The sequence below is a fragment of the Ranitomeya variabilis genome, chromosome 4 (genome assembly GCF_051348905.1).
Source record: "Ranitomeya variabilis isolate aRanVar5 chromosome 4, aRanVar5.hap1, whole genome shotgun sequence".
In the NCBI taxonomy this organism is placed as follows: domain Eukaryota; kingdom Metazoa; phylum Chordata; class Amphibia; order Anura; family Dendrobatidae; genus Ranitomeya; species Ranitomeya variabilis.
The window spans coordinates 92145503-92164723 of record NC_135235.1 but is presented as its reverse complement, the minus strand read 5'-3'; the positions used below and the strand labels follow the sequence as shown (position 1 = coordinate 92164723).

Below are 19221 nucleotides of genomic sequence, written 5' to 3'. Positions count from 1 at the left end.
CTGCCGAATACTTAGAAAAAAGTACTTTGAATAAATGTACACGAATAATAGTGCACGAATGCACCCCTGCACGAATGCATCCCCAAGCTATGTCTACATTTATAGAAGGCTAGCTCTTAGATATCACTTTTTTTTTTTCCTTTATCCCCCTCTCGTTACCAATCAATCTAACTCAGTTGAGACAGCAGGACACAATAAATGTAGTGATCAGATAAACAAATGTCCAGGTCTACATGGATCATAAACCCCTTTGAAACAGTTATGTGATCTCTCTGCATAAGGACAAGCAGAAGTGAGTTAAATATCTATAAACACAAACAATTGCATAATAAGATGACTAACATATATAGATATATGCAGGATTCAATGCCGAAGATAGATACCATTCAGGCTGCTTGCGGTCAGGGAATGGAGCAATAGACATGCAGGATATTTCAGTTCAGAGAATGAATGATATGTTTACCATTCAGGCTGCTTGCGGTCAGGGAATGGAGCAATAGACATGCAGGATATTTCAGTTCAGAGAATGAATGATATGTTTACCATTCAGGTTGCTTGCTGTCAGGGAATGGAGCAATAGACATGCAGGATATTTCAGTTCAGAGAATGAATGATATGTTTACCATTCAGGCTGCTTGCTATAATAAAAGCACTGTTGTACAGCACAGCTCAGGCCCTATTGAACACTATTTTAACCTCATATTGAAAAAACGGGGTGACAGGTTCCCTTTAAGGCAAAGGATGCTCGAAAATAAGCGGAGAGAAGTCTGCAGGATCCCAGGCACTTTTCTCTATTAACTGTCTTTGGACAAAAGTCTGCAGACTGCTCAGCGTACGCTGTCACAATTCCCCATATTCCCAATGTGAGCAAGCAATTACGTGGTCCCATGCACGCGAGCTGCATATGTGTGGCCATGTGCCGACTAGACGTGTGCAACAAAAAACACAAGTGCAGTTACGACGTGACCACAATAAAGCAAATCCCATGCATGGAGTCACGAGACTGCTCGTACCAGAAATATGGGGAATCAGGACCGTGTGTGCAGCACAGAGTGCCTGCAGAGTTGTATCCCAAGCCTGGCCAGGTCATTAACCCCTTAACCCCTGGAGCTTGTTTTCGGTTATGCGTTTTTGTTTTTTGCTCCTCTTCTTCCCAGAGCCATAACTTTTTTATTTTTCCGCCAATATTGCCACGTGAGGGCTTATTTTTTGCGGGATGAGTTGTGCTTTTGAACGACACCATTGATTTCACCATGTCGTGTACTAGAAAACGGGAAAAAAATTCCAAGTGGGGTGAAATTGCAAAAAAGTGCAATCCCACACTTATTTTGGCTTTTTTGCTAGGTTCACTAAATGCTAAAAGTGACCTGCCATTATGATTCTCTAAGTCATTAAGAGTTCATAGACACCAAACGTGTATAGGTTCTTTTTTTATCTAAGTGGTGAAAAAATATTCCAAACTTAGCTAAAATATAAAAAAAAAAAAAAAAAATTGTGCTATTTTCTGTCTGTTACCAGCAGTGTCTCCATTTTTCGTGATCTGGGGTTGGGTGAGGGCTTATTTTTTGAGTGCCGAGCTGACGTTTTTAATGATACCATTTTGGTGCAGATACGTTCTTTTGATCGCCTGTTATTGCATTTTAATGCAACGTCGCCACGACCAACAAAAATGTAATACTGGCGTTTTGACTTTTTCTCGCTATGCCATTTAGCGATCAGGTTAATCCTTTTTATTGATAGATAGAGCGATTCTAAATACGGCAATACCAAATATGTGAAGTTTTGTTATTTTTTATTGTTTGCTTTATTTTGAATGGGGCGAAAGAGGGTGATTTAAATTAATATTTTTTCTTTTTTTAAAAAAAGTTTATTTTTTTTTTATTTTGGCATGCTTAAATAGCCTCCATGGGAGGCTAGAAGCTGCCACAACTCGATTGCCTCTGCTACATAGAGGCGATGCTCAGATAGTCCCTAAGCAGTAGAATTGCAGCATTGCTATGAGCGCCGAACCACAGGGTGGCGCTCATAGCAATCTGGCATCAACAACCATAGAGGTCTGCAGAAGACTTCTGGTTGTCATGCCAACACACCGATGACCCCCGATCACGTGTCAAGGGTCACCGATGCGCGCATTTCCGGTTGGATGGCCAGAAGCGCTTGTTAAATGCCACTGTCAAGAGTTTGACAGCGGCATTAACTAGATAATAGGTGCAGGCGAATCGCGATTCTGCCCACGCCTATTGCGGGCACATGTTAGCCAACATGTCCCGGCATTGATGCGGGCTCACCGCCGGAGACTGCATCAAAGCGGAGGTACTGACCTCGGACGTAATACTCCGTTCGATGACAGAAAGGGGTTAAAAAGCAGTTCTCAAACGTGCTGCTGTCCTTGCCCACCTCAATGCCTGCTGAAAAAGTTTTTTTCCCCCTAATATTTAGAATAATTATTATGTAAAATAAGGGAGGGGGGCAGATCAATTCGGGATCAGTGACCGTCAGAAGCCAGACAGATACTTAATCAGAGCACCACATGAAGACCCCCCCACAGGCCGCCCCGGAGCACGAGCATGTAATTAACTGAAAACAGAAAATAAAGATTAAACAACCACCACTATTTTAATACCTTCATTTTTCTCTCCTCTTCTTCCAAAAGGTATAAACTCATTGACTCCTCGCAGCCTTTGGGCAAGTGTGGGCGCTAGGTAGGTTAACAACAATATTAACCTGCAGATTAACCTCATATTTGCAGGTTAAAAGTGTTTTTTCTTGTGACAGGTTCACTCTCAGCTATTCTTAAAATCACAGGAAAGCCTTTAGGCAACACTGGTGAGTGCAAATATTCCATAAGAGGTATACCTAAGGATGTCCAGTTCAAGACTGTTTTCCCAAACATGGCCAGAGCATGGGAACAAAAGCCTTTCCTATTGGATTAAACATTTGGGGGAAAAATAGCATCACCAACACTGGGCATTTATCTGGCCTTGCCCTGAGGAAACTAACAACCATAGCTGGATGGTAACCGCCATATCACTAAACACAACCAGAAGAAAAATGCCAGGAATACACGGCCAGAAAACACCAATGTGAGAAATCACTTGGTAAATCGTTTAATCCTGGGTCGTAGCCGAAGAAACAATTCACAAACCTTTTTCATCATCTTGTTCTGTTTGTGGAAAAACTCAACCTTTATGTCCCCACAAACAGGAAGAGGCTGCGGGAAATCAAAATACATGTACTTCTCCTCGCGTCTTGTAGGTCCTGTGGGGGATGTAAATATCTTAACCTTCAGCTGGTAGATGACAAACTGGGGATCTACAGAAGAAAGAGTGGAAAGGTAAAGAGAACATTTATGGAAAATCAGGTCTTAAAACCATCACAAAGCCACAGATTAATAGACTTAAGGACACATTTGGCCACAAGTGCTGTAAAATCACAACAAAAATGCTGTAATTTTTTTTTCAGGAATCAAAGATAGTTTGATCATACAAATGTAATAAACAATTTCTTGAGTAGAGTACCAAGTTAAATATATTATATACACACTAGTTAGTATTTGATCTTTTCATCCATTGATTTATAAGTCATTAGATAGACTATAATGACATAACACATTCATGAGATGAGCTGTAACTGTGGCCTTTAGGTTATGTACACCATAACCAGTGTAAGGCACACAAAGCTAAAAAGAAAAAAAAATAATAGTTTCTATGTAGAAGCTTCTTGTTGTTCACGTTTAATCTATTGAGCGTCTCTTAATCGCTTCATGTTTCCAAAGACGTCAAGAGGTTAATGGCCGTGATCTGAGCATTCTTCAGGCAGCTTCTGCTCTAAAGACGCTCTGCACATTATAGTGGAAGTCAATGGGAAGGCTGAAAAGACAGGACTGTTTTGGAGCATTCTGACAGCTTTTTTTCTTGGAAAATTGCAAGCGGTTTCTTTATAGTTGGAATTGAAAAGAAAAATAAATGTCTAGAAGAATGCCAATTTTAAAAGAAATGTCAAAGAAACAACAAAAATACTACAGGAATATATATTTAAAAATGCACTCAAGATATAAAAAAATGCTTAGGAGACTACTACCACCAACACAGAAGACACTTCGGGGTGGGGGTGGGAACACACGCCAGCATATCTTTAAACCCTTCATGACCCAGCCTATTTTGACCTTAATGACCTGGCCATTTTTTGCAATTCTGACCAGTGTCCCTTTATGAGGTAATAACTCGGGAACGCTTCAACAGTTCCTAGCGATTCTGAGACTGTTTTTCATGACATATTGATCTTCATGTTAGTAGTAAATTTAGGTCGATAATTTTTTCATTTATTTGTGGAAAAAAAAAATAAAAAATCTGGCGAAAATTTTGAAAACTTCACAATTTTCAAATTTTGAATTTTTATTCTGTTAAACCAGAGAGTTAAGTCACACAAAATAGTTACTTAACATTTCCCACATGTCTACTTTACATTAGCACAATTTTGGAAACAATTTTTTTTTTTTTTGCTAGGAAGTTATAAGGGTTAAAATTTGACCAGCGATTTCTCATTTTTACAACAAAATTTACAAAACCATTTTTTTAGCGACCACCTCACATTTGAAGTCAGTTTGAGGGGTCTGTATGGCTGAAAATACCCAAACGTGACACCATTCCAAAAACTGCACCCCTCAAGGTACTCAGGTGTTTCACAGCAGCAGAAGCAATATGGAAGGAAAAAATGTAACTTTTTAGTCAAAAAGAGAAGGTGGACCCCGAAAGTTGTTGTCCAATTTGTCCTGAGTACGCTGATACCCCATATGTGGGGGGAGAACCACTGTTTGGGCGCACGGCAGGGCTCAGAAGGGAAGGAGCGCCATTTGACTTTTTGAATGGAAAATTAGCTCCAATCTTTAGCGGACACCATGTCGCGTTTGGAGAGCCCCTGTGTGCCTAAACATAGGAGCCTCCCCACAAGTGACCCCATTTTGGAAACTAGACCTTTCAAGGAACTATATATCCAAAGAAAGGATGATATTCGGTCCAACAGTGAAAAACATCAATAAAGTTTATTATTTAAAATAACAACAGGTGTAGAGAGGCAAAACACAGAAAGAAGTCTAAAATAGTGCTGCAAAGAATATGGCAGGAGGCATGTATCAGGAGGTCAAACAATCAAATTCCAGCCCAGATATTATCAATCAAACATATTGTTATACGTGGGGTAAAGGAATACTAAAGCAGTGTACCCAAACATTAATCACACCCAGTACAGGGTTCACACCGATAATCAGTCATGCTCTTGATGAATACTGGGCGCTGCAACTAAAAATCACTCACGGTAGTCAATACACAGTTAACCAGAGGCACAGCGTCATAAGAATAGTGAAATGAAAAGAGCACATAGCGATAATTTACCCACAGCAATAATGAGAGACACTCCTGGCACACGCCTCCGCCCCAACGCGCGTTTCGGTGAACAACCTTCGTCTAGATGTGTGGTGAGCATTTTGAACCCCCAAGTGCTTCACAGAAGTTTGTAACGCAGAGCCGTGAAAATAAAAAATACTTTTTCTTTCCTGAAAAATGATTTTTTTTTAGTCCGCAATTTTTTATTTTCACAAGGGTAACAGGAGAAATTAAACCCCAAAAGTTGTTGTCCAGTTTGTCCTGAGTACGCCGATACCCCATATGTGGGGGTAAACCACTGTTTGGGCACATATCGGGGCTCGGAAGGGAGAGAGCACCATTTGACTTTTTCAACGCAAGATTGGCTGGAATCAATGTTGGCGCCATGTCGCGTTTGGAGACCCCCTGATGTGCCTAAACAGTGGAAACCCCTCAATCCGAACTCCAACACTAACCCCAACACACCTCTAACCCTAATCCCAACCCTAACCACAACCCTAACCACAAGCCTAACCCTAACCCCAACACACCCCTAACCCTAATCTTAACCCTAATTCCAACCCTAACCCTAAGGCTATGTGCCCACGTTGCGGATGTGTGCTATTTGAAAAATCCACAGGTAAAACGCACTGTGATTTACTTGCGGATTTACCGCGGATTTCCAGTTTTTTGTACGGATTTCACCTGCAGATTCCTATACAGTAACAGATGTAAAACGCTGCGGAATCCGCACAAACAATTGACATGCTGCGGAAAATACAGAGCTGTATTTTCCGCACCATGGGCACAGCGGATTTGGTTTTCCATAGGTTTACGTGGTACTGTAAACAAGATGGAAAACTGCTACGGATCCGCAGCCAAATCCGCACCGTGTGCACATAGCCTAATTCTAACCCTAACTGCAACCCTAACCCTATTTCTAACCCTAACCCTAGTTGCAACCCTAACCCTAGTGGAAAAATAAAAACAAATATAATTGTCTGTATTTTATTATGTTCCCTACCTATGGGGGTGATAAAGGGGGGGGGGGGGTTATTTACTATTTTTTTATGTTGATCACTGTGATAGATCCTATCACAGTGATCAAAATGAATGAACGAACCTGCCGGCCGATTTGGCTGGCGCACTTGCGCATGCGACCGACATTTTGGAAGATGGCTGCGCCCATCCTAGGAGCCAGACGGACACCAGGAGGGGCCCTGGGACTCCGGAGGTACGGGGGGGTGGGGCGCAGGACAGGACAGAGGGGAGATGATTGCAGCGGAGGACATAACGGAGAGGAAAGACTGACGGCGGCAGATCGCCGCTTGTCAGTCGGTGGTAGGGGCAGATCGGGGTATCCAGCCGTGGCCGACGATATTGCAGCATCGGCCATGGCTGGATTGTAATATTTCACCGAGCTTCACTGGTGAAATATTACAAATTGCTCTGATTGGCTGTTGAAAGTGACACAGCCAATCAGAGCGATCGTTGCCACGGGGGGGGGGGGGGGGGGGGCGCAAAGCCACCCGCCTCCCCCTGGGCTGAAGTACCGCTCCCCCTTGTTCCTGTAGGTTGGGTGAAATTTGCTTTGGGTTAACCCTTTCATCCTATCTGCAGGAACACGATCATTCTGTGACGCAGCATATGTGTCACAGGTCGGATTGGCACCGACTTGCATGACGCATACGCTGTGTCACAGGTCGGGAAGGGGTTAAGCGTATTGTTCCTGAAAACCTCGTTGGGTTCGTCTACCTGGAGTAGTGGTTGTGTGCATATACCTTTCACAGTCATCTGTCTGGCTTTTAGCTGTGCAAACAACCAGAACAACATTTTTTTTATCCCACATTGTAAGCCCAAGGACTGCACAGAACCTCAGATAAGGGGATGTCTAAAGGCCCCGTCTCACTAAGCGATTTACCAACGATCACGACCAGCGATACGACCTGGCCGTGATCGTTGGTAAGTCGCTGTGTGGTCGCTGGGGAGCTGTCACACAGACCGCTCTCCAGCGACCAACGATCAGGGGAACGACTTCGGCATCGTTGAAACTGTCTTCAACGATGCCGAAGTCCCCCTGCAGCACCCGGGTAACCAGGGTAAACATCGGGTTACTAAGCGCAGGGCCACGCTTAGTAACCCGATGTTTACCCTGGTTACCAAAAAAAACAAACAGTACATACTCGCCTTTCGGTGTCCAGGTCCCTTGCCGTCTGCTTCCTGCTCTGACTGAGATCCGGCCGTACAGTGAGAAGTGAGAGCAGCAGTGACGTCACCGCTGTGCTCTCACTTCTCACTGTACGGCGGCTCAGTCAGAGCAGGAAGCAGACGGCAAGGGACCTGGACACCGAAAGGCGAGTATGTACTGTTTGTTTTTTTTGGTAACCAGGGTAAACATCGGGTTACTAAGCGCGGCCCTGCGCTTAGTAACCCGATGTTTACCCTGGTTACCAGTGAAGACATCGCTGGATCGGTGTCACACACACCGATTCAGCGATGTCAGCTGGGCCTCAACGACCAAAAAAAGGTCCAGGCCATTCCGACACGACCAGCGATCTCGCAGCAGGGGCCTGATCGCTGGTACGTGTCACACATAGCGAGATCGCTATGGAGGTCGCTGTTGCGTCACAAAACTTGTGACTCAGCAGCGATCTCGCTAGCGATCTCGCTATGTGAGACGGGGCCTTAAGGCCATGTGCACATGTTCAGGATTTTTCGCGTTTTTTCGCTATAAAAACGTAATAAAAACGTGAAAAAAACGCTTACATATGCCTCCTATTATTTAGAGGGTATTCCGCATTTTTTGTGCAAATGTTGCGATTTTTTCCGCGAAAAAAATCGCATTGCGGAAAAAAAGCAACATGTTCATTAAAAAATGCGGATTAAGGGGATTCCGCACACCTAGGAGTCCATTGATCTGCTTACTTCCCGCACGGGGCTGTGCACACCATGCGGGAAGTAAGCAGATTATGTGCGGTTGGTACCCAGGGTGGAGGAGAGGAGACTCTCCTCCACGGACTGGGCACCATATAATTGGTCAAAAAAAAGAAAGAATTAAAATAAAAAATAGTCCTATACTCACCCTCTGATGGCCGCCGAAGTGTTCCCGCCTCTCCGGTCCATGCTCTCTCTTCGGTTCCTATAGATGGTGTGGTTCAGGACCTGTGATGACGTCACTGTCTTGTGATTGGTCGCGTGACCGCTCATGTGACTCACGCGACCAATCACAAGCCGCGACGTCATCACAGGTCCTGAACCACACCGGCATCTATAGGAACGGACGCCGCTGAGGAGATCGTCTGGGTGAGTATAACCATTTTTTTAATCATTCTATCTTTTACTATAGTAACAAGTTGGTCACACTTGTCAAACAGTATGTTTGACAAGTGTGACCAACTTGTCAGTCAGTTTTCCAAGCGATGCTACAGATTGCTTGGAAAACTTTAGCATTCTGCAAGCTAATTACGCTTGCAGAATGCTAAAAGAAACGCGAAAAAAACGGGAAAAAAACGCAAAAAAAAAAAATGCGGAATTCTTGCAGAAAATTTCCGGTTTTCTTCAGGAAATTTCTGCAAGAAATCCGGACGTGTGCACATACCCTAAGGGTCCTTGCATTGCTTTGTTCACACTTCAAGGTTCCGCCACGCTCTTCTTCCGCACTTCTTTCTGTCCAACCCATGGGTGGGGGATCTTAGGACCGTGATGCTCACCAATCAAAACTAATGAATATAATGCAAAGGTTTTGAAACCTTCTGCTACCCTTTAACTTTACTTCATACTCTTATTCGACAGCTTATAATGCAGAGCGCCAATTGCAGTAATTATTAGAGAATGAAATTTAAGACAACCACTTAATGAGCACTACACACCAATTACCAAAAACCAAGCAGTGAGCTGTGTTAGGACACACTATTCAGGTGCACAAACCAAAATGCCGCAGATATTCAGAACAGGAAGGGTGGAGGCTGTTAACTCACAGCACAAAAAGCCAGAGGAAAACCACAACGGAGTGTAAAATTGGGACAAAATGGTACAGAAGGAGTCTAACGCCTTCAACAAAAAAAAGCGTAACATTAAGTAGAAGAAAAATGGGGCTTATTAATACTATAATCTCCAATCTGAGCCTTTCGCATTTCTTTGTTCTGAAACATTATAAAATTCACATATGGACAGCCTGAATGATGGCACAGTCATATCAGACAAAAAAGGTATACTCTAAAAAAAGAAAAATGCCCCCCCAAATAAGTAGATACTTCAGCTTCTCGATTTCATCAAATCCCACCACAGCAATGGGCAAAGATTCCAGCAGCGCTATTAGAAATCGCTCATTCGATTAGTTCAAAACCTACACAGAACTTTATTTTAGCATATACCATCTCCACACCAAAGCTTATCAGATATGACTGTCCGCCCTTAATAAAAACTGGATAATGGCTCCGGATAGGGAAGAGAACCACACAAAGCAATACACCTTATTCATACACTAGATGGTGGCCCGATTCTAACGCATCGGGTATTATTCTAGAATATGTATGTATGCATATAGCAGCCACATAGTATATAGCACAGGCCACATACCAAACAGTATACAACACAGCACACGTAGTATATAACAGCCACGCAGTATATAACACAGGCCACGCAGTATATAACACAGGCCACGCAGTATATAACACAGGCCACGCAGTATATAACACAGGCCACGCAGTATATAACACAGGCCACGCAGTATATAACACAGGCCACGAAGTATATAACACAGGCCACGCAGTATATAACACAGGCCACGCAGTATATAACACAGGCCACACAGTATATAACACAGGCCACACAGTATATAACACTGCCCATGTAGCATATAGCAGCCACGCAGTATATAACAGCCCACGTAGTATATAGCAGTGTGGGCCCATATCCCTGTTAAAAAAAATAATTAAAATAAAAAATAGTTATATTCTCACCCTCCGGCATCCAGCGAAGCTGTGTCGATGCGCGCGCGGCTGCCGCCAGCTTCCGTTGCCAGGATGCATTGTGAAATTACCCAGATGTCTTCTGGGTAATTTCACAATGCATCTCTGGGAACGGAAGATGGCGGCAGCCGCGCGCGCCTGGGTGGACGACGGAAGGTGAGAAAAGCAGTATTTTTGGTTTGGTTTTTTTTAATTATTTTTAACATTAGATCTTTTTACTATTGATGTTGCATAGGCAGCATCAATAGTAAAAAGTTGGTCACAGGGATAAAAGCAGCGTTAATGGAGTGCGTAACACGCGGCATAACGCGGTCCGTTAACGCTGTCATTATCCCTGTGTGAGCGCTGACTGGAGGGAAGTATGGAGCGGGCACTGACTGGATGGAAGTAGGGAGGGACTAATTCTCGGCCGGGCTGTGGCTGGCGCTGATTGGTCGCGGCAGCCAGGACAGGCAGCTGGCGAGACCAATCAGCGACGCGGGATTTCCAAGACGGAAGTTGCAGACAGACGGAAGTACCCCTCGGACAAATAAATAAAATATATATATAGATAGATAGATAGATAGATAGATAGATAGATAGATAGATATAGATATATATATATAGATAGATATATATAGATAGATATATATAGATAGATATATATAGATAGATATACTATATATACTATATATATATATATATATATATAGATATACAGTGTGTGTGTATATATATATATATACATATACAGAGAGAGAGAGAGAGAGAGAGAGAGAGAGAGAGAGAGAGAGAGAGAGAGAGAGAGAGATAGAGATATATATATATATATATATATATATATATATATAGATATAGATATACAGTGTGTATATAGATATATATAGATATATATATATATATATATAGATATATAGATATATATATAGAGATATATATATATATATAGAGATATATATATATAGAGATATATATATATATATATATATATATATATATAGAGATATATATATATATATATATATAGAGATATATATATATATATAGAGAGATATATATATATATATATATATATATAGATAGATAGAGATATAGATAGATAGATAGATGATAGATAGATAGATAGATAGATAGATATTTTATTAGCCAAGTTTTTTATTCTTATTAAAGTGAACCTGTCGCCCCCAAAATCGACGGTGAGCTAAGCCCACCGGCATCAGGGGCTTATCCACAGCATTCTGGAATGCTGTAGATAAGCCCCCAATGTAACCTAAAAGATGAGAAAAAGAGGTTAGATTATACTCACCTGGGCGGGCGGGCGGGCGGGCAGTCCGATCCGATGGGCGTCGCGGTCCGGGCCTCCTATCTTCATTGGATGACGTCCTCTTCTGGTCTTCACGCCGCAGCTCCGTCACAGGCGTACTTTGTTTGCCCTGTTGAGGGCAGAGAAAAGTACTGCAGCGCGCAGGCGCCGGGAAAGGTCAGAGAAGCCCAGCACCTGCGCACTGCAGTACTTGCTCTGCCCTCAACAGGGTAGGGAAGATGAGAGGCGCCGGACCGAACCGCGACACCCATCGGACCGGACTGGGGCCGCCCCTGGGTGAGTATAATCTAACCTCTTTTTCTCATCTTTTAGGATACATCGGGGGCTTATCTACAGCATTCCAGAATGCTGTAGATAAGCCCCTGATGCTGGTGGGCTTACCTCACCCTCGATTTTGGGGGGTGACAGGTTCCCTTTAATATCTACATTTTAACTGCCATAAAAAGCGATTGGATGCAAAAGAAAAAAATAAAATCACCAAGACAATGAACTCCAGCACAGGAAGTGTTGTCATAGGGACAGTAAATTTTAAGCGCAGGGCAAGGAAATTCCAGCACAGTAAAGATCACAAAACAATAGGAATGTAAAGCAGATTCCTGCAGAATGTATACATTCTCCTTCTGCACAATGAGGTCGCAGCTCACTTATAGGCTATGTGCACACGTTCAGAATTTTTCGCTTTCTTTTCGCGTTTTTTCGCTATAAAAATGCGAAAAAAACGCATACATTAAGCATCCTATTATTAGAATGCAATCCGCATTAGAATCAAAATTCCGGAAAAAAACGCAGCATGTTCATTCCCTTGTGCGGAATCGCGGGGATTCCGCACACACAGGAATGCATTGATACGCTTACTTTCCACATGTGGCTATGCCCACCATGCGGGAAGTAAGCAGATCATGTGCGGTTGGTACCCAGGGTGGAGGAGAGGAGACTCTCCTCCAGGCCCTGGGAACCATATAATTGTAAAAGAATTAAAATAATAAATCGTGATATACTCACATTCCGGCGTTCCAGCTCCTCGCAATGCTTCCGTTCCCAGTGATGCTTTGCAGCAATGACCTGTCATCTGAGGTCATTGCCGCTAGGCATTATTGAGAATGGGAGTATCGCGAGGAGCGGGAACGCTGCGAGGGACGCCGGAAGGTGAGAATATCACGATTTTTTTTTTTTTTTTTTTAAATTATTTTTAACATTAGATCTTTTTACCATTGATGATGCATAGGCAGCATCAATAGTAAAAAGTTGGTCACACTTGTCAAACACTATTGTTGACACGTGTGACCAACCTGTCAGTGATCTGTAGCATCGCTTGGAAAACGCTAGCATTCTGCAAGCTAATTACGCTTGTAAAACCCTAGTGTTTAGCGGGAAAACGCATGCCAATTCCGCATGCGTTTTACCTGTGGCACAGTTGCGGAATTGCCGCGGCAATTCCGGACGTGTACACATAACCTTAGGATTACACTAAAACTAATATAAAATTGGGAGATCCACATCACCCATAGGCTCCCACTGCAGAGAACTATATAGCACTCTACACCTTCTACCAGAGCGTCATATGGAAAGCCGAAAGCAAGTGCACTCCAGGTATACCAATGTATTCTGGCCACACAGAAGCCACATGAAAATTCCTCATTGCTCTGTTCATCCAATAGAAGGCCAATGGATACACTTGGCTGGATGATTTTTCCAACATATACGCCAAAGGCAGGGCGTAAACAGACAAAACGTTCTTTCAGCACTGGATGACGAATGTCAAAGTCAAATTTGCTTCCGCCCAGTATTCCTATGGTAGACCAAACAAGCAGGCAGTTCCTGTAAGGAACCTCTGCCACTGCAACATTGCCGGAAATATTACAAGAATGTCCATTACCAGAAACAGGCAATAGCAGGGAGAATAAAAAACAAGATGGACAGGTCATACTTACTGCAAGTTCCACCGCTGAACATTGGAATAGTTTCAAACATCATCTTGTGAAACAGAAGTGCCACTGGTCGGTAATCCAAATTATTTTTTAACAAGTAGCTGTAGTAATAGACATAACGCCTTTGGCTGGGAATTGTCACACCCTAAATATAAAAAAAAGGACAGTGGTAACACATTTGAGAAGCGCATTCTCTTTACAAGTACGGTTAATACATGAGATGCGCTTTTAGTTCTTGTGTGCGCGGTCTATTGGCTTTAAATAAAATAATAGTTTGACAGAATTAAAATTACCATATATACTCAAGTGTAAGCCGAGATTTTCAGCCCTTTTTTTTGGGTTGAAAGTCCCCCTCTCGGCTTATACTCGAGTCATACCCAGGGGTCGGCAGGGGAGGGGGCTGTCTAATTATACTCACCTGCTCCTGGCGCGGTCCCTGCTTCCCCGGCGCCGCAGCTTCTTCCTGTACTGAGCGGTCACATGGTACCGCTAATTACAGTAATGAATATGCGGCTCCACCTTCGATAGGGGCGGAGCATCATATTCATTACTGTAATGAGCGGTAACGGTAACCGCTCAATACAGGAAGAAGCTGGGGCGCCGGGGAAGCAGGGACTGCACCGCGCCAGGAGCAGGTGAGTATAACAGGGAGGGGAGTGCAGCACTGCGCGATATCCACCTGCTCCTCGTTCCAGCGCCGCTCCGTCTTCAGCAGTGACGCTCAAGTCAGAGGGTGCGATGACATGGTTAGTGCGCGCCATCTGCCTGAATGTCAGTGCAGAAGACGCTGAAAATGGAGCAGCACCGGAACGATGTCAGGTGAATATTGAAATTGCCGGGGGCTTGAGCGACGGAGAGGCGAGTATGATTTTTTTTTTATCGCAACAGCAAATGGGGCAAGTGTCTGTATGGAGCCTTATATGGGGCCATAACAAACGTTTGTGCAGGATTATATGGGGCAAATATCTTTATGGAGCATCTTATGGGGCCATAATCAATGTTTGTGCAGCACTATATGGCGCAAATATCTTTATGGAGCAACTTATGGGGCCATAATTAACATTTGTGGAGCATTATATGGGGCGTCTGTATGGAGCATCTTATGGGGCCATAATCAACATTTGTGCAGCATTATATTGGGCAAATGTGTCTATGGAGCATCTTATGAGGCCATCATAAACTTTATGGAGCATTATATGGGGTTCCTGATTCAATATGGATATTCAAAAACACAACCTACTGATGTCTCAATTAATTTTACTTTTATTGGTATCTATTTTTACTTTGGACATTTACCGGTAGCTGCTGCATTTTCCACCCTAGGCTTATACTCGAGTCATTAAGATTTCCCAGTTTTTTTGTGGCAAAATTAGGGGGGGTCAGCTTATACTCTAGTATATACGATAACTTAGCATTGTAATTTTTTTTTTCTCCAAGACAATGACCTTCATGATTCCACGTACCTTCTTGTCTCGGGTCCGCACTTCTCCATAAAAATCTAATGCTTCTTGTGCCTTTAGAAACTTGCCTCGATGTAGCAAATATGCACAAATCATTACCCCTGTACGTCCTTTGCCAGCTTTACAGTGGATCGCTGCTACATTGTCGTTTTCACTTAGCCATTGGTCGAGATCTTCACAAAAAGGTTTGATTAGTTCTAACTGTGGTGGATTGTGGTCTTCAAAAGGATATTGTGCAACTGCAAAGAAAAAACCTGTATGAGGCTCAGTAATCTTTTGCTTGGCAAATGACAAATATATCCTCAGTTTACACTGAAGATGATAGAAAGAAGAAAAACAAGGCAAATAAGACTTTCAGTTTGCTATGTGACATAAGAAAAAGGAGGTCGCAAGTGATGACAGACATTAGACTTCCACTGATTTCCCAAATTAAGTGCTCGGCAGATGACATAAAAATGACCTGTGGCGACATTTTACAGGTAAGTACGATTACAGTGATACCAAACTTGCAAAGTTTATTTGCTTAGTGAGAGAAGTAAATCAGGAATTTCTATATAAAATTTTTTATTGACATCTTTTTTGGGATAAATGCTATGTTCCGAACACTTATTGCATTTTATTTGGGGAGCAGTTGTGGTGATTAATAAAAATTCAATTCTGGCCTTACGGCTTTTACCGTACGAGTTCATTTTATATTTTGATAGTTTGGACTTCTACAGATAGTGATGTTAAATAAATTTATTTCTTCAATTTCTTTATTTTTAAAAGCGGGAATGGGTGGTTCAAGTTTCTAAAAGAATCTCTTAATTTCATTTTTGGTCCCCTTAGGGGACTTTAACTTGTGACTGTCAGATCGCTTGTTTTATATAGTATAATACTACAGTATTACAGTATGTACAAAAGAATTACCGTCTTATGAAGTCCAGCCAGTCTGGTGATCATTGGAGGGGGCTCTGACATGGCATGCACAAGGGTCTTCCGCAGGCCCTCGGCAGCCATGACATCCCATTGGCACCAGCAATTGCGATGCAGAGTGGCAGTCATCAGATAAGTGAATAGAATTCACTGCAACAGTTAAGGGGTTAACAGCAGAGCACAGCTGCTGTCAGAGTAACCCTGCCAGTATCTCCTGGGTATCCTGCAGCATACACAGATAAATGCATGGCACTGGATCTACAGCTTATCAATTCTTTGAGCAGATTTCATAATTCGCAATGGTAAAGTATATGGCTATGTGCACACGTCGGGATTTCTTGCAGGAATTTCCTGAACAAAACAGGACATTTTCTGCAAGAAATCTGCATGCGTTTTTTTCGCGCTTTTTTTTCTTCTTTTTTTAATGGATTTTTCCTGAGGCTCCCAATGCAATAATATAGTGGGAAATCCGAAAAAAATCCGCAAAATTAATGAACATGCTGCGTTTTTTACCGCAGTGCAGCAACATATGCACAAAAATTGCAGAATGCATTCTAAATGATGGGATGCATATGGATGCGTTTCTTATGCGTTTTTAAAGTGAAAAAACGCAAAAAAAAAATCCGGAACGAGTGCACACAGCCTAAAATCTGCAATGAAACCGCAGCAGGATCTGAACGCCAAAATCACAGTTATTACTGGATGGAGTAATGCTGTGTATAAATCTTTACCACACACACAAGATGTGAACTTTGCATACAGAGATTGTACAAGAAACTGTTTCAGCAGGAAAGAAAAAAAAAGTAAAGCACTGAATGATCTTTCTGGTTGTGATCTTATTTCTATCTCAGCACATGAGCGGTGTACTGTGACTTACCTCTGCAGCTAAATTTGTTGGTATCATAATGTCTTTCAGCACATCTACAAGTGAAGCAGAGAGAGGTTAGCTCCAGGAACAGTGACAATGTACCATGTTCGTTCACAGCACCACGAAGAGGTGCAGAGCCCATCTATATTAATACCAACAGAGCAAAATGACATAAGGCTCAGCCTCACCAATGAATGTCAGCCGGTAGAGCAAACAATCTAGTTGGTAACAAAAGAAGAATGTCTAATTATTTCCAATTCCTATTTGAGGCCTGCTCTTGTCCAGCACATTATTCTGCATTATTTAAAGAGATATTCAATTAAGACCTCAGTCATTGATCTTGGACAGCTCTGAGTGCAAAAGCCCTGTGATGTCATTATTGGCTTGTCTCCTTCACAGGCCAATACACTCCAGACTGACGGCTCTGGAAAATGGACTATGAACGACATGTCTGCCCATTGTTAGATAATGTCTTGGAACACGTCAAGATGAGGCACAGTTAAAGAGGACGTATAGAAAGCAAGCCTGTAATTGTAAATCCTTGCACTCCTCATCCACGAGAAGGCAGAATACATTATAAACAAATGTAAAGCACCATTCCAGTGTTCTGTTTTTCATTTCAGCATGTTAGCCTATCAGTAATGTATGTTTAATGTAAGCATTAATGCTGTGATCCTCTACTGGATCATGTGACCAACCAGCTCACAACACTATTGGCCAGAAGTCACTTTCTCAATACAAGCGAGACAGAACGAGGCTCTCAGACTTGCATTAATTAAAAAAAAAAAAAATTCTGCACTGGAATAATGATCTGTTCTTACATTATGCTGCCCTCAGCACGAACCAGGTGACAAATATCCTTTATTAAATGGATATACCAAATCGAGAGATCATATAAAGCAGTGGGGTGGGGGTGCATGAGCCTCACAAATCTACAAGCTGAAATGTGCTGTCTATATATTTTATTCCCAATTCAACACGTGGTCACAGGCCATGGAGTGGGCAAACACCCAAGTCATTTAAAAGTAGATCATGTAACATGAACGGCTGCCAAAATTCCATCTAACCTCATCACTCCACCACCGCGACACAAATCTCCATTAGGCCCCTCCAACTAATTGTTTCAGGCATGCAAGTTTGTAAAACAATACCCATCCACTCGGTCTACAGAAAGTGAAAGGCAGACACTTTTACCAATTGTGGGGTTTAGAAAAAAGGAGGCAACACCAAGATATACTTACAGATTGTAGATCTTGTAATGGTTTTTATGCTTGGAGTCCAAAAACCTTGAAAATAATTAAAATACTACTGTAAGCACCAGGAAATACATCATAAATAAGCACCATGATACTAACCCCTTAGTGACCGGGCCAATTTTTATTTTTTTTCTTACATCTGACCAATGACACTTTATGTAGCAATAACTCTGGAAGGCATCAACATATCCCATTGATTTTGAGACAGTTTTTTCGTGACACACTATACTTTACGATAATGGTGAAGTTAGGTTGATAAGTTTTGCGTTTATTTATAAATATAAAAAAAGTGGCAAATGTTAAATGTGCAAATTTTCAAACTTTGAATGATTTTACCTTTAATCCTGACAGTCACACCACAAAAAACATTAATAAACAACATTTCCTTCATGTCTGCTTTATATCTGCACCATTTGTAAAATGTCGTTTTATTTTGTTAGCATTTTAGGAGGTTTAAAAATGCAGCAGTAATTTTTCCTTTTTTAACCCCTTTATGACCTTGGGATTTTCCGTTTTTCCGTGTTCGCTTTTCGCTCCCCTCCTTCCCAGAGCCATAACTTTTTTTATTTTTCCGTCAATATGGCCATGTGAGGGCTTATTTTTTGCGGGACGAGTTTTACTTTTGAACGACATCATTGGTTTTAGCATGCCATGTACTAGAAAATGGGAAAGAAATTCCAAGTGCGGTGAAATTGCAAAAAAAGTGCAATCCCATGCGTGTTTTTTTGTTTGGCTTTTTTGCTAGGTTCACTAAATGCTAAAACTGACCTGCCACTATGATTCTCCAGGTCATTACGAGTCCATAGACACCAAACATGTCTAGGTTATTTTTTATCTAAGTGGTGAAAAAAAATTTCCAACTTTGGTAAAAAAAAAAAAAAAAAAAATGTGCCATTTTCCGATACCCGTAGCGTCTCTATTTTTCGTGATCTGGGGACGGGTGAGGGCTTATTTTTTGCGTGCCAAGCTGACATTTTTAGTGATACCATTTTGGTGCAGATACATTCTTTTGATCGCCCATTATTACATTTTAATGCAATGTCGCGGCAACAAAAAAACGTAATTTTGGCGTTTTTAATTTTTTTCTCGCTACGCCGTCACAATCAGGTTAATTCTTTTTTTTTATTGATAGATCGGGGGATTCTGAACGCGGCAATACCA

At 42.1% G+C, this 19221-nt stretch overlaps 1 protein-coding gene across 1 annotated transcript in view; it reads right to left on the bottom strand.

The window, feature by feature from the left end:
* The window catches only part of PTEN (phosphatase and tensin homolog), a 76850-nt gene that overhangs the window by 12293 nt on the left and 45336 nt on the right, over positions 1–19221 (bottom strand). The window contains exons 3-7 of the mRNA XM_077258904.1: positions 18046–18090; positions 16814–16857; positions 15025–15260; positions 13565–13706; positions 3146–3312 (exon numbers count right to left, since the gene is read on the bottom strand). Coding sequence (XP_077115019.1) covers positions 3146–3312; positions 13565–13706; positions 15025–15260; positions 16814–16857; positions 18046–18090 — 634 coding nt within the window. The remainder of the gene's footprint in view (positions 1–3145; positions 3313–13564; positions 13707–15024; positions 15261–16813; positions 16858–18045; positions 18091–19221) is intronic.